The 12788-nt window shown below is 31.5% G+C and overlaps 2 protein-coding genes across 4 annotated transcripts; one reads left to right on the top strand and one right to left on the bottom strand.

Moving 5' to 3' along the window:
• Window positions 1-2485: 2485 nt before the first annotated feature.
• Window positions 2486-6876, bottom strand: LOC117210296 (MOB kinase activator-like 1). 2 transcript variants are annotated; one of them, XM_033453176.1, is made up of 5 exons: window positions 6463-6876; window positions 5367-5533; window positions 5058-5285; window positions 4824-4987; window positions 2486-4741 (listed from the first exon to the last, which is right to left on the bottom strand). In XM_033453176.1, exons 1-5 carry the CDS (start codon window positions 6474-6476, stop codon window positions 4661-4663), a joined length of 654 nt encoding a protein of 217 aa, XP_033309067.1. In that variant the 5' UTR covers window positions 6477-6876; the 3' UTR covers window positions 2486-4660. The 2 variants fall into 2 exon arrangements, with proteins under 2 accessions (XP_033309067.1, XP_033309068.1); XM_033453177.1 differs by lacking the exon at window positions 6463-6876 and adding an exon at window positions 5682-5698.
• Window positions 6877-7154: 278 nt separating this feature from the next.
• On the top strand, window positions 7155-12347 carry LOC117210294 (heterogeneous nuclear ribonucleoprotein H). 2 transcript variants are annotated; one of them, XM_033453172.1, is made up of 9 exons: window positions 7155-7285; window positions 7811-8088; window positions 8158-8301; window positions 9145-9283; window positions 10570-10742; window positions 10829-11022; window positions 11107-11226; window positions 11312-11411; window positions 11525-12347. In XM_033453172.1, exons 2-9 carry the CDS (start codon window positions 7830-7832, stop codon window positions 11608-11610), a joined length of 1215 nt encoding a protein of 404 aa, XP_033309063.1. In that variant the 5' UTR covers window positions 7155-7285; window positions 7811-7829; the 3' UTR covers window positions 11611-12347. The 2 variants fall into 2 exon arrangements, with proteins under 2 accessions (XP_033309063.1, XP_033309064.1); XM_033453173.1 differs by having other exon boundaries at window positions 7821-8088.
• Window positions 12348-12788: the final 441 nt, after the last annotated feature.

Raw genomic sequence — 12788 nt, forward strand, 5'->3', positions numbered from 1 at the left:
GTCGTTCTCTGGTCTTTATACTGTAAGATTTACGCTTGGGACACGCCTTGAGAATTCTAGACGATTGTAATTCCAGCGTTGTTCGAAGGAACAACCAAGCGTTTCATTAAATGCGAAACTTTCTGTTTCGCTAGGCCATGCGAGCGTGAAAACCGCGCGCCAAGATTTCGCAAATTCAGTCACGTGTTAGGAAGCTATCTAAAAGTAAATTGGGATGTTTAATTAAAGTTCTGAGAATATTTCAAAAATATTTGCAATCTCGATTATGAAATTTATTAAATCTTGTTTATTAAAATTAAAATATAAGAATTTATCTTATTTCTTAGAATTAAAGATAATGTAATTTATATGCATGTTTCTGTATCAGTTTCGAGTCTCCTTATGGAAAATATTCAGTGAGTTGGTAAATTAAATACAAAAGTGAAAGGTGAGATGTAGCAATTTCAATTTCGAAATAATAGGAAGAGAAAAGGGAACAAAGGTTTTCGTAAGAAATGGTAGTCCTATGTTTACGGTTACGCGTGAGCTTTCGTTTATTTGAAAAAAATATTATTTACATTGCACAGATATATCACTAGCGTCGTTAAAAAAACGAATAAACAATCGGTATTCCTGAAAGCTCTTCGCACTTAGTTTTGAAGGAACAAACAATTTTTATTCAACTATCAATCATAATGACAAACTTGTCTTACAGTTAATATCCGAATTAATTCTCTTATAAACTTAATAAAAATCAATCGTTGAAATAATATGTTTCTTTTCTTTGAGATACACAAACAAAATCAATTATCATTAACAAATTATTAAATTTTTAAGTTGCGCCAGTAGTTCCTGTCTGCCTAAAAAAAAACGGTAAATATTTTCATAAAATAGAAATTTCGACATCTAAGAACCTAGCTGAATCCTTAAAGTATCTTTTATTCAACCTCTCTTGACACGCACTCTTCGCTTTTCTATTTTCTTCTTTTATTTGCTTACATTTACTTTGTTTTTTCGTTCAAAATCTTGAAACAATTAAACGTTTCTTCAACTGGTGATCATATGAAAGAGCTTCCAGCGATGCCAAGGAAACGATCCTCAAAAAGATTCTAGACAAGAAAGATAAAAAGAAAAGAAGAAAAAGGTAAAAAGAACAGCACAAGCTTAAAGAGAAACCATATCTATATATATATATATATATAAAAAAAATATCGCTTATCTTTTCAAGTAACAAGTCAGTCGAAAAATGTAACATACCGGGTTCGCGTATATTTTCAGTCAAAAGAAACAAAGAGAGGTGACTCAAGTGCGTTTTGTTAAAGGCTATCGTTCAACGACGATCTAACGACATTTAATCGTGTAAATTATTATATAAATAGCCATAGAAGCGTCGTTATCGTATATAATAATCATATCGATAATACTACTAATAATAAAAATAATAATAAGAATAATTGTAATTAATAACAGCGTTACATGTGTGTAAAATAATTTCTAACTGACAACGGTAATATATTCAAACGATCTCGCCCCTCTGACCTAAATATGTGATTAAAAAAGAGAGAGAGAGAGAGAGAGACAGACAGACAGACAGACAGAGAGAGAGAGAGAGAGACAGAGAGAGACGAAATCGTGCTTGTTTGCTGCGAGAAAAGTTTTTTTTTCATTTTTCTATAAGGTACAATTCTTCCGGTCTTCTTAAGTACTGAATACAATATTATCGTCGATACGAGCCATTATTATTGTTACTTTTACTGTTACTTATATTCATTTTACATTGAGAAACACGCCTGTAGACCATCGCGGAAGAAAGCCTATCTCGTAATCGTTCTCCTTTGAAACTTGTTCCATTCTATTCCATTTCTATTAGTTATTTCCTCTCGTTCATCCTTTCCTTCCTCTATCGATATATATTTAGATTATTACGAAAGCTAATTCGTTTATATCGTTTATAATAAAATACATTTATATTAGTCCTGGACCTCGTGAAATTTCTCATTGATCCTCGTGATTTACATGAAAATTGATATCACATCGAGCAACCTCATATAATGTTTCGATCGTTTATACGCCAACGCGAGAGAGATAAGCAAAAACTCTAATCAGTGCCTGTTAAACAATAGCAGACCATTTTTCCTTATTATAAAAAAATAACATTTTGTTCCTTTCATTCGCTTCGAATGCTAACAACTTGCAATCTATGTCGCGATTTCGAATTCCATTAATTACAATGTTTTCGCTCGCTGCATCATGATATTAGACTGTTTTGAGATAAGTTTTTCATGTATAGTCGCTAAACTGATAAGATATACAAGGAGAATTGCGATAGTAGACGAGTTCCTCCTTTTGGATATATCAAATTTTTATCAAAAATCCTAGATCCGTTATTTCCAATTAGTTATTTAAAATTTGACAACAAATCGAGCAATATTAGAAACTTGGAAACGTACGAACCTTTCGGAAAACAAGTTCGTCAACTTCACTTTTTATAAATTTCTCATCTTCGTTACCTGTCCTTGTCCCTTCTGATTCACATTTAATTGTTAAAAAAGAAATGACTTTTTTAAATGATTTGAATGACTTGAATTAATCTTTTTGTTATATTAAATGACAAGGAATCTTTAGACTCACATAACAACACCTAATTCACAATTTGCATATAAAATAGTCTTTGTATATGTAAACCATGAATCATAATAAACAAGATTGTATTGACATTTTTATGCTAGATATAATACTAAACGAATCTTTCTGGACTTCTCTTATCAAGATCTTAAATGAAAGATATCAAAGATGAAAGGTACAGCCACTACATCTCCTTGTATCTCTTCTGATTCAGTAATCACTTTATGCGTTACTTATCACAAAATAGGCTGGTCCATTGAAAGCAAACGTATGTCTCATGATCGTATAAGCAATAACTTCTTATCCTCCTATATTACTCCTTCAAACGATAGCCACTTACATGAATAGCAGTACGGAAACTTAGTTAAAATTTCACCCCGCCATACGTAAATGTAGCTCGTTACACAGAAATGCAAAAGTCCGATAATCACAGCAAAGGGCACAGTGTATGAACAGAAACTATCTGAGGAGTATTTTCTAGTTACAAGCGAATATAATGCATCCATTTAAATATTCGAATGCAACGGGTGCAGTCTCACCGCGCGTGAAAACAGCAAGCATTTACATTAATATATATGTATATATATTAACATCTCATCTCTGCTATAAGCGAGAAAACTATCGTACGTAGCTGAACGCGCTATAAACGAATATACGTTCTATTTGACATTTCTATATATCAAAATTGATTTCTTAATAGCGAAATAAATCATGTGTGATTGTGTATATTGTGACTATGCACATCACATATTTAGTATTATTTATACGAAAATGTTTGCCCTTTGCGTTTCTCCTGGGATACCCTGTATCCATCGAATTAATTCTAACTTCTTTAGAAAACATGTTTTGAATCGAATCTATGTTATACCTAGAAATGAAGTTATTAATTTTTGGTATATTCATGTACAAATGTTTTTATAACGTACGAAAAGCAATCATTTTTACATAAAATACCAAAAATAAAAAAAGCTGAAATGCAAAAAGAACTTTCCCAGTAATGCGACGCAAACGGCTTAAATATAATATAACATGCTTTCTAAAATAGAACAGACTCAAAAATTCACTCGTATAAAGAATAAAAGATATGGTGCGTATAAAATCCCTAACGCTATAAATAATTTCTATTGCAAGCGCTTGACACGATGATAATAATCGTCTAAACTAATTACATAGTATGAAGTTTAATGTAAATAGCGTAATATTAACTTAATAATGTTATGTACTAACAATGTATAGTTTAGCAGTGATATAAAATGTTCAATATCAGGTTGTACCAATTCATGTCGATAATCAAAGGCGCAACGTTTTCACGAAGTTGTCACAAATTTAAAAAAAAGATATAGAAATGCTATCGAGAGCATTCTTATTTTAGAGACATTACGCGTAGTATCGTTTCTATTTATAAAAGTTACGATACTTCTCGAACTTTTACAATAAAACAGCATAATGTGCAATAGTATGAAAGATAATAACAAACAATGAGAATAAGAAACGTAAGACCGAGTGTAATCGTTGTTTCTAACGTTTTTTTAAAAATGTAATCCCCATTTTATATAGTCGATATGAATTATTTTTTTCGTCTCTCACGCTAATCTTTGTTTTCAAAGTTCCAAGTATAAAAATTCGTTACGCGTAATAAATTACAATTCACCACAAAACATCTCGACTACTTAAGAAACAACAATTTTTTTCTTCTTTCAAGATGTAAAATAAAACGGACGAATTGTATCGAATGTATAACTATTTTACAAAAGTCTACGTTAATAATCCTCACCCTATCGATCTTTACTCTGTAATTTTATCGATCTCCCAAATAGACAGAACTCTGTTTTTATCGAGATTCGTCTTCGTTATAAAATGCGTAAATCAGTTACTCGTTTTTATAAATGAATAAAATATGTTATGTAGTACAATACCAGTGACTCCTGCTTCAAGGCGATGATCGCGTTAGCAATGAATTGGATTAGTTAAATAACATGCACAATTACACGTTTGATTAAAAAGATAGCACGGGTGAGAGTCTTTGGAGGAGTTTTCGGTTGACGATCAAAATCGTTCATCGGGCGTCCTTCGCTGTTAACTTCTCTATTAATTCTTGCAGTGGCGCCAATTCTCTTCTTTCTATCAAGTTAAATTCCTACAACAAACGAAAGTAATAAAAGATCATAATGGAGCATATCTATATTTGTTGAAGGTTCATTTAGTTTTGAGTATTTTACCTGAACAAAAAAGATAAAATGTTTGAATGAAGTATTTAAATGTGCTTCTTCACCAAGTTGAACCACTTCGCTGAAGTGTTGATGATAAATATGTGCATACACTCTGAATAATCTTTTCAATATTGTCTTGGCAATGGACAAGAAATTTTTTGGAAAAGGGACTCCTAAGAGATTATAATTTTATCAGTATATCAAGTACGAAATTATCTTATCCAACAAGATAATGTGACTGACCGATTTTTGAAGGAAATAAGGTTTCATCATCTAACTGGTCCTGCACCCAAGTCATTAAATAATCAATGTACTTTGGTGCGGAACATTTAATTGGCTTTTTCACAGTATGCCCATCAGCCCAATGGTATTCATATTTAGGTCCTGCAGACATAATGGGACAACTTTCTTCTGTACAGAACTCTGTAATAGTGCCATATAACATATTGATTTGGTTGAAAAAATCAACAGCTGAAACAATATAAAAAAGTTAGTTGTAATTTGTTAATTATTACAGGTTGGAATATATAATAATATGCTTGTAATACATACTATTTACTGCAACCCATTCATTTAAATCTTCACCTTCTGGGAGCATAACTGCAAGTCTCAAATTTCCAGAGCCTAGAGTGGCTGCTGCATGCTTCATCAAGTCATATTGATGAGTTCCCTCAGGGATATTCTTCTTTGGTTTAAAGGTTTTCGAAGACCTGCTTCCACTTAAAAAGCCATACAAATGTATTTCAATAATTGTTGTATTTGTAAAAATACAATATTATATTTCAATAATAGTTAATTTTAAGCAATTTGTATTAATTACTATACTAGTAAAAAACACAATCAGAATTAGAAAATTTCTATTTGTACCTATATTTTTTACATTTTTGTTTACATGTTCAATTGTTTACAGATTGAAGCATTTTATTATAAATCATATTCGCAATTCGATTGAAGACGAAAACAAACATCAGTTGATCATTCGAAATACAAATACAGGAAACGCATAAATTTAACGAGTGACCAAAACGATGTTTAGGGCGGATATGACAAATCGATCGGCCACAATTGCAACTAAGAACTTGCCCGATATCGCATCACGAGCGTTTAAAAAAATTCTACTTCCACGGTGCAATCCACTGCGATAAGATATGTCCCGTGGCGATTAATTTGACGTGTGACGAATATGCGCGCGTGCAACAGAGCACGAGTGAAAGCATTAGCTAAACGAGAGGGGTGAAGATCGTGTGAAAACGGAGGATTTTTCAAAGAAATTATGGCATCGTGCTATTTTTAGATATCCACAGATTGGTCGATCGCGATGTACTTGAATTCAAGAGTACATCGGGTCGGTTACCTAAATTAGCCGAGAAGGTAATATTTACGAAACTGGTTGACCAGTTTCTGTCAATATCTGCCCTCACTCCGATCGGTCTATGGTAACAAATCATCGATTCCTTCTTTGCTGTCATTTGTCACTTGCAAATAACATTGGTGTGATATCAGGCGATCGATTAACAGGAAAACATTGAGTGTTCGGTAAGCTTACTTTTTTTAATGCATCGGAAATTTAATGTTGCGATATCAAAAAGGTAAAAGCGTTATAGTAGAGTAAAAGTCGATTTTCATTGGAAACGGAAAAAAAACTTACAATAGGAAGCTCATTGTGCACTCCTGGATGACCTGTCGGTGAAATTCAATTTACTGCTACACGGCTGCACGTGTCGTTGATTTTTGCAATATTCTACAATATTATGAGATTTAAGCTGCAAACGATCCTTCTTAACATGCACCATACACTCTCTCCCGCGACAGCACGATAGACGTTTTGTCAACTACCTTTTCTGCAATCACCTCAACTTCAATCCTTCCACTGTTGAACGGGATTCTACTTCTTTAGATTCGGTCACGACCTCTATACAGACGTGATCGCAGACACACAGTTTCTAATTTTTCCTGTTACCTTATGATTTATATCATTTCGACGTTTAAAATGTCTTAGCCTCTGCGAAAATCGCAAATTATATCGATATACTATTTAAGTAACTATAGTCCAAATATTTTACTATGTGTAGCACGATCGATATAGCAGGTAAAAAATATAGATTGTCAAAGTTAAATAAGTTTAGGAACGCTAACATGGAGTACTTATTAGTACTGCGCATTCGCCTTAATGCATTTCAAATATGACCAGAAATTTTCGCTAATATTACTGGCGCGAATTGTAAATTTTATGAACTTCTAATATATACTTTTAATATATAAAACTTAAATAAATTCTGAAGAAACCAGGGATTTTATATACCATAATGTTACAATGTAGTACATTTATGTTTATAAACCAGCCATTAGTTTCGTTAGGATAGACGCCATTTTGCAGATAATTTCGCAGAGCGTGGCGTTGGCTAAGCGTTTGCTGTCAATTAAACTTAATTCGTGATTCCTTCTAACTTGTAGATCAACACTAAGAAACCGTAAGTATGAATAATAATATTTACAATATATGAAATGAATATATTTTGGTGACATAAAACAAAGACTAGTATATTACCGATACGAACAATTCTTCGGTAAAGAAATATCTTTTTTTCAAACTTTTCTTCCGACTATATTGCAATGTTGCATTTTTTAACGTATATATGTATATATTTATTTATTTATTTATTCTTGGAATTTCAATAACAAGTTACAAAATGCTACATTTTCACATTATTTTATTATTTTGTTGGATATTACTGACCTTCAAATTCTTGAATGACTGTTCTCATAAATTTACTATTGCATAAATGATGCAATATCTTTTAAATACAGCAAAAATTTAAACAATAAAAAAAGTAAAAAGGAACAAATAATATACAACTATTTGTTATGGTATATTGTACTTTAAAAATAAATAATAATTATAAAATAATCATGCTGTGTATTTATATTGCTTTTTATTTAATATTTTATAATGTATAGGAAAACATCAGGATATATTTATACAAAGTATAACATAGTTTATTTTAGACTACAGAAATGTCGAATGGAAGTGGAGACCATGATGATGAAGGCTATGTTGTTAAACTACGTGGACTTCCATGGTCTACTACTGTTGATGAAATCATGAAATTCTTTAGTGACTGTTCTATTACAAATGGTAAAAATGGTGTACATATGACAATGTCAAGGGAGGGCCGTCCAAGTGGAGAGGCTTATGTAGAAATGGACACACTTGAAGATATTGAAAAAGCTTGTAAAAGAGATAGGGATCACATGGGTCATCGTTATATAGAAGGTTTGTTATAAAACATATAAAAATAAAAATATTTAAAAAATATATAATAAAATATGTCTCTCATCATAGTCTTTAAAGCAAAAAGAGGTGAAATGGAGTGGGTAGTCAAGAGAAGCGGTATGAACCTAGAGAATGCCATGGATGATGGTTGCGTGAGACTACGTGGTCTACCATTTGGCTGTTCCAAAGAAGAAATTGCTCAGTTCTTCTCAGGTATTTTATACCATACATTCAAACCTGTATCTTTATTCATTTTTTTATATTATATATTACTAGAAATTCACTTACACCTTATTGGCGATCAATGTGTTTTGTTTTTTCTTTTATTTTTTATAATAAAATTATTTCCCTATCGTTTGATTTTTGTTAATCAAATAAAAATCTTGAATCACAGGGACTAAATGCTTTTGATGGTTATGATACATATGAAGTATATAAACAGCACAGCTTTTTATCTCTTCATAATTTAAAAGAATGGACATAGGTGTTGCAAATTAATATATAAGAGACATATATCCTAGAATTAAATTATTAGAGAATAAATATGGGAATAAAAGTATCTGGCAAAATAATACACATATTACAATAAGTGTCCAACATTTCACTAGTTTTACATATAAAAGTATAAAATTCGTTTTATGCCCGTCCCAAGCAGTGTCTCTGTGTTTCTATAATCACCAGATGGCCTTAGTTAAGATTTAAGGAAGTAAAGTCCCTACGCTTTATAATCCTTTATAGACTTGGAAAAGGAATATTTATTATAATTTCCATGCGTGTTTTATATAATTGTATAAAAATATCCTTATTTATTTTATTTATATTTTTAAGTTTTGTATATAGAACTTAATTCTTAACTTCGGCATAGTTAACATTTTCTTCTGTTTTGACTTAATTGAGAAAAAATGTCTATATTTCTGGAGCGAGACGTTTTGCACATAATGTGCAAAGGATATTTTAAATCTTGCTTCTTTATAAGGGTTTTAAATAAACTGACGATACTATAATTAATAATGGGTGTTACGCTACAATGTCGATGTTTGATTATGTGTGGGTCAGGGTTGGAGATATTGCCGAACGGGATTTCACTACCGACAGACTACACGGGCCGCAGTACTGGGGAGGCTTACGTTCAATTTGTTAACAAAGATGTTGCGGAGCGCGCTCTGCAGAAACACAAGGAAAAGATAGGACACAGGTGGGGCACTGACGCTAGCTGGGTTTGGGTATACTTATGACTTTTCAATATCATTTTATGATTGTAGTACATGTAGGTATATAAATTTTGTTAGTAAATAGCGGGAGCGAGTTTTTATATAGATGCAGTTTCTTTAATATCTTATTTTACAAACAGAAAAATACTATATAAAATAATTTATTTATTACTGCAAATAATCTGGAATGAATTATATTATTAAAACGTATTTACTAACTTTGCATTCGTATTATTCTATTCATATGCTATTATAGAAGTTAATTGTATAAAGAAACTGCTTCTTTTTCTAAACACAAATAAAAGAAAGTTAGTGGTACGTAAGCGAAAGTACTGTTGGCCCAACTGAAACCTATGGGTGGGTGCCGGGCGGGAGGTACCCCCTTACATCGTCACCAAATCCCATGGGAGGTGGGTAGGGCTAACCCAGGATGGGTGGGCGCTACGGAGGTAGTAATCATCGATCTAATTTGGCACACCTGTTTGACAATTGCACAATTGTACGTTTTATGCGAGACAATGTAATAATTTGAACTCAAAGGCTTTGCACAGTTTTTCTTTTGTAACGTCACTATTTATAGTTGATACATACAGCTCGTTAATTGCACGGAAATATTTTATTATCATCGTCATACGATAAGATATGCTAACTTCAATTATTTTAGCTTTTTTCTATTTTTTTTTTTTTAATTAAATATTTAAATTCGAAGTACTTTCTTTTAGTTGTATCGCTTCTCGATACTTATATATTGTTTACCCGATCTCTCTTCCACTCTCTCTTTCTCTTTCTCTCCTGAGTTGCATAAAGTGCAATTGTAATTGTCATATACCTGAGGATCATCAACATCTCAATGGCTAGGGTGACATAAGATACATCAGAATGCAATGTCACCGAGGGAGGGTATCTACACACAGGTTTAATATATATGTGGAGGTGTAGTATGAACAGTTAATCCATTACAAAATTCTCAGTATGGATTTTTTCTTCGAATCACGTCGTTTTTCTTTTTATTTTATTTTTGTTTTCATTTAATCTCCTAATTTTTTATATTGGAACAATAATTGTTTAGTTCCGTTACGCGAAAGGTTATTTTCAACATTCGTATTTCCTATTTATATCCGTCTTCGTTTAAAAGTGCGCTCTAAAATTAAAATTTTATGCTCATTGATATTTTTGCATTAAATTTTCTCTTATTTGAGAAGGCAGCCGGCTATATGAACGGCAATAATATTTAAACGAGAATAATAATAATTAATATTAATCTTAACAGATACATCGAAATCTTCCGAAGCAGTTTGTCCGAAGTACGTGCTAGCATTGGACCGAAAATGCGAGGTGGGCCAATGGGTGGTTTCAATCAGAGACCAGCACCCTATGACCGAGGCTCTCGTTTCGGAGGGATGAATCGTTTTAGCAATAATAGCAGAGGTTCTAGAAATAGAGGTACTACACGAATTCGTTAGTTATTTAAAATGTGAAATGTCACTTATTACATCATTTTTCACTTATTATTGTTTAATATGTTTTAGACTTTGATGGTGGTCCATGGGGAAATGGCAGTAACTTCGATTCACGCGGAGGAAGCATGGGTATGAGAGGTGGTTTGGACATGAAAGGTGGGAACTTCAGAGGCAGCGGTGATACATGGGGTGGTAATTCCGGTATTCATAGTATACACATGCGTGGATTACCATTTAAAGCCACTGAACAAGATATAGCTGATGTAAGTTTATAATTGAATGAAATAAATGTAGAATATTTTATTAAGTTAATATTTTTACAATGAAATTTGGCGGTATAATTGTAGTTCTTCAGACCTATCGAACCGGTAAATGTTCGAATTATTCTTGAAAATGGTGGACGTCCTTCTGGAGAAGCAGATGTAGAGTTTGCAACTCATGAGGAGGCTGTTAAAGCCATGTCTAAGGTTATTTGAATAAATATAATTGACATTGTGATTTTCAATTAATAATTTTATATACTAATTATTTTCTGTCATAATGTTGTTATAGGACAAAAGCCATATGTCTCATAGGTATATTGAATTATTCCTAAATTCAACTGGTGGTTCAAGTGGAATGTCTTTGGGTGGTATTGGAAATTTCTGTGGAGGTACTTCCTAATTGCTTTTTTATTATTATCTATTCTTTAACATTCTCGTCCTTATTAAATTTTTACAATTTTGTTATATTAAGCAAATATTAATTAAAGATTTATATTGTTAGGTTTGGGTAATAACTTCAGGCCTGGATATTCTCCAAACAGAGGCTTCAGCTCTCAACTAGGAGGAAGTAATTATAATAGTTTTTGAGGTCGGATGTCGCGTTTCTTGCGCTATCGACGATAAAATATTTCTTAAATCAAAGATTTATTGAATTATAATTATATCACAGTGAAATTTCATTTTCATATTACGTTCAGTTAAAGGTTAATTACTGTTTCACTGTTTTTCGTATTACGGACGAAATCATTAAATAGAATTAATAAAGTTTGTTTTAGTTTATATTATACTAATATAAAATCGACAAATATTAATTAGTTTAATATTATTTTAAGGAACGAATTTTGTTGATCGGAATTTATTATAATTCTGTTTAATCTTCATTCGTTTTTGAGGTAAAATATTAAGCATTATATTATAAACCCTTTTATCAAATTATTGATGTAATACGTATCTCAATTATAATGATCATAAAAGACAAATTATATTTTTCATATATAATTAGTATAATTTCATTGAATCGTAAAAATCCAAGTCACAAAAGTATAACTTTTTTTCTTTTTTTCGTTATAGTATCATTTTGATGCATTGTACATCCACCATTTCATTAAAACCTCACAAAAGTGTTCCAAATTCTAATATTAGAGAATAAGCATATTTATAAATTATATAACAGCTTCGACATCATGTTATTTGTCAGAGTTAGAAATGTCAGAGTTTGCAATCGTACAAGGATAGTTAGTTTATATCAAAACACAAACAGTTCAACAATTACGATTCATATTGTAATATATTTATCAAATAGTAATTCACAGTTACATACAGTATAATAGTTTATGTTAACCCTGTCGAATATTAAATAATACGTGAAATTCTTCGACTATGAACTCATGTTTAATGATATATACACGATATTATTTAAAAAACTGAGAGTATGTTAAATAATTCAATGTGTATTAATACTTCGTCTGCCACGTTAGTCATATATCACCGGCCACAGTTTCTCTTGTGACGCCACGATGATCATTGGTGACCGGAGCGCTTGAACATTTTACAATTGTAAAAATTTAACCAAAATTGACAGTTAGGGCATTTTGAATATAACCGATAAATAAAACATACTTTGAAATAAAAAGTACCCCATTGAACAATTAAACATTTTTATTAGAACATTAATAAAAAAAAAAATTGAGAACAAATCTTGCATCTAAGTGTGAACATACCTTACTATTATGTATAGAATGTGTAAATACTGTTTACTAAATCTT

Source organism: Bombus bifarius, unplaced genomic scaffold (genome assembly GCF_011952205.1).
Source record: "Bombus bifarius isolate JDL3187 unplaced genomic scaffold, Bbif_JDL3187 scf7180000008199, whole genome shotgun sequence".
Taxonomy (NCBI): domain Eukaryota; kingdom Metazoa; phylum Arthropoda; class Insecta; order Hymenoptera; family Apidae; genus Bombus; species Bombus bifarius.

Excerpts from the sequence above, each read along its gene's own strand:
- LOC117210296 (XM_033453176.1), bottom strand. Across the intron at positions 4,988-5,057 it reads CTTATTTCCTTCAAAAATCG|GAGTCCCTTTTCCAAAAAAT; the intron begins GTCAGTCACATT and ends ATAATCTCTTAG. Across the intron at positions 4,742-4,823 it reads ATTTTATCTTTTTTGTTCAG|GAATTTAACTTGATAGAAAG; the intron begins GTAAAATACTCA and ends CGTTTGTTGTAG.
- LOC117210294 (XM_033453172.1), top strand. The coding sequence starts at position 7,830 with ATGTCGAATGGAAGTGGAGACCATGATGATGAAGGCTATGTTGTTAAA. Across the intron at positions 8,089-8,157 it reads GGGTCATCGTTATATAGAAG|TCTTTAAAGCAAAAAGAGGT; the intron begins GTTTGTTATAAA and ends CTCTCATCATAG. Across the intron at positions 8,302-9,144 it reads AATTGCTCAGTTCTTCTCAG|GGTTGGAGATATTGCCGAAC; the intron begins GTATTTTATACC and ends TGTGTGGGTCAG.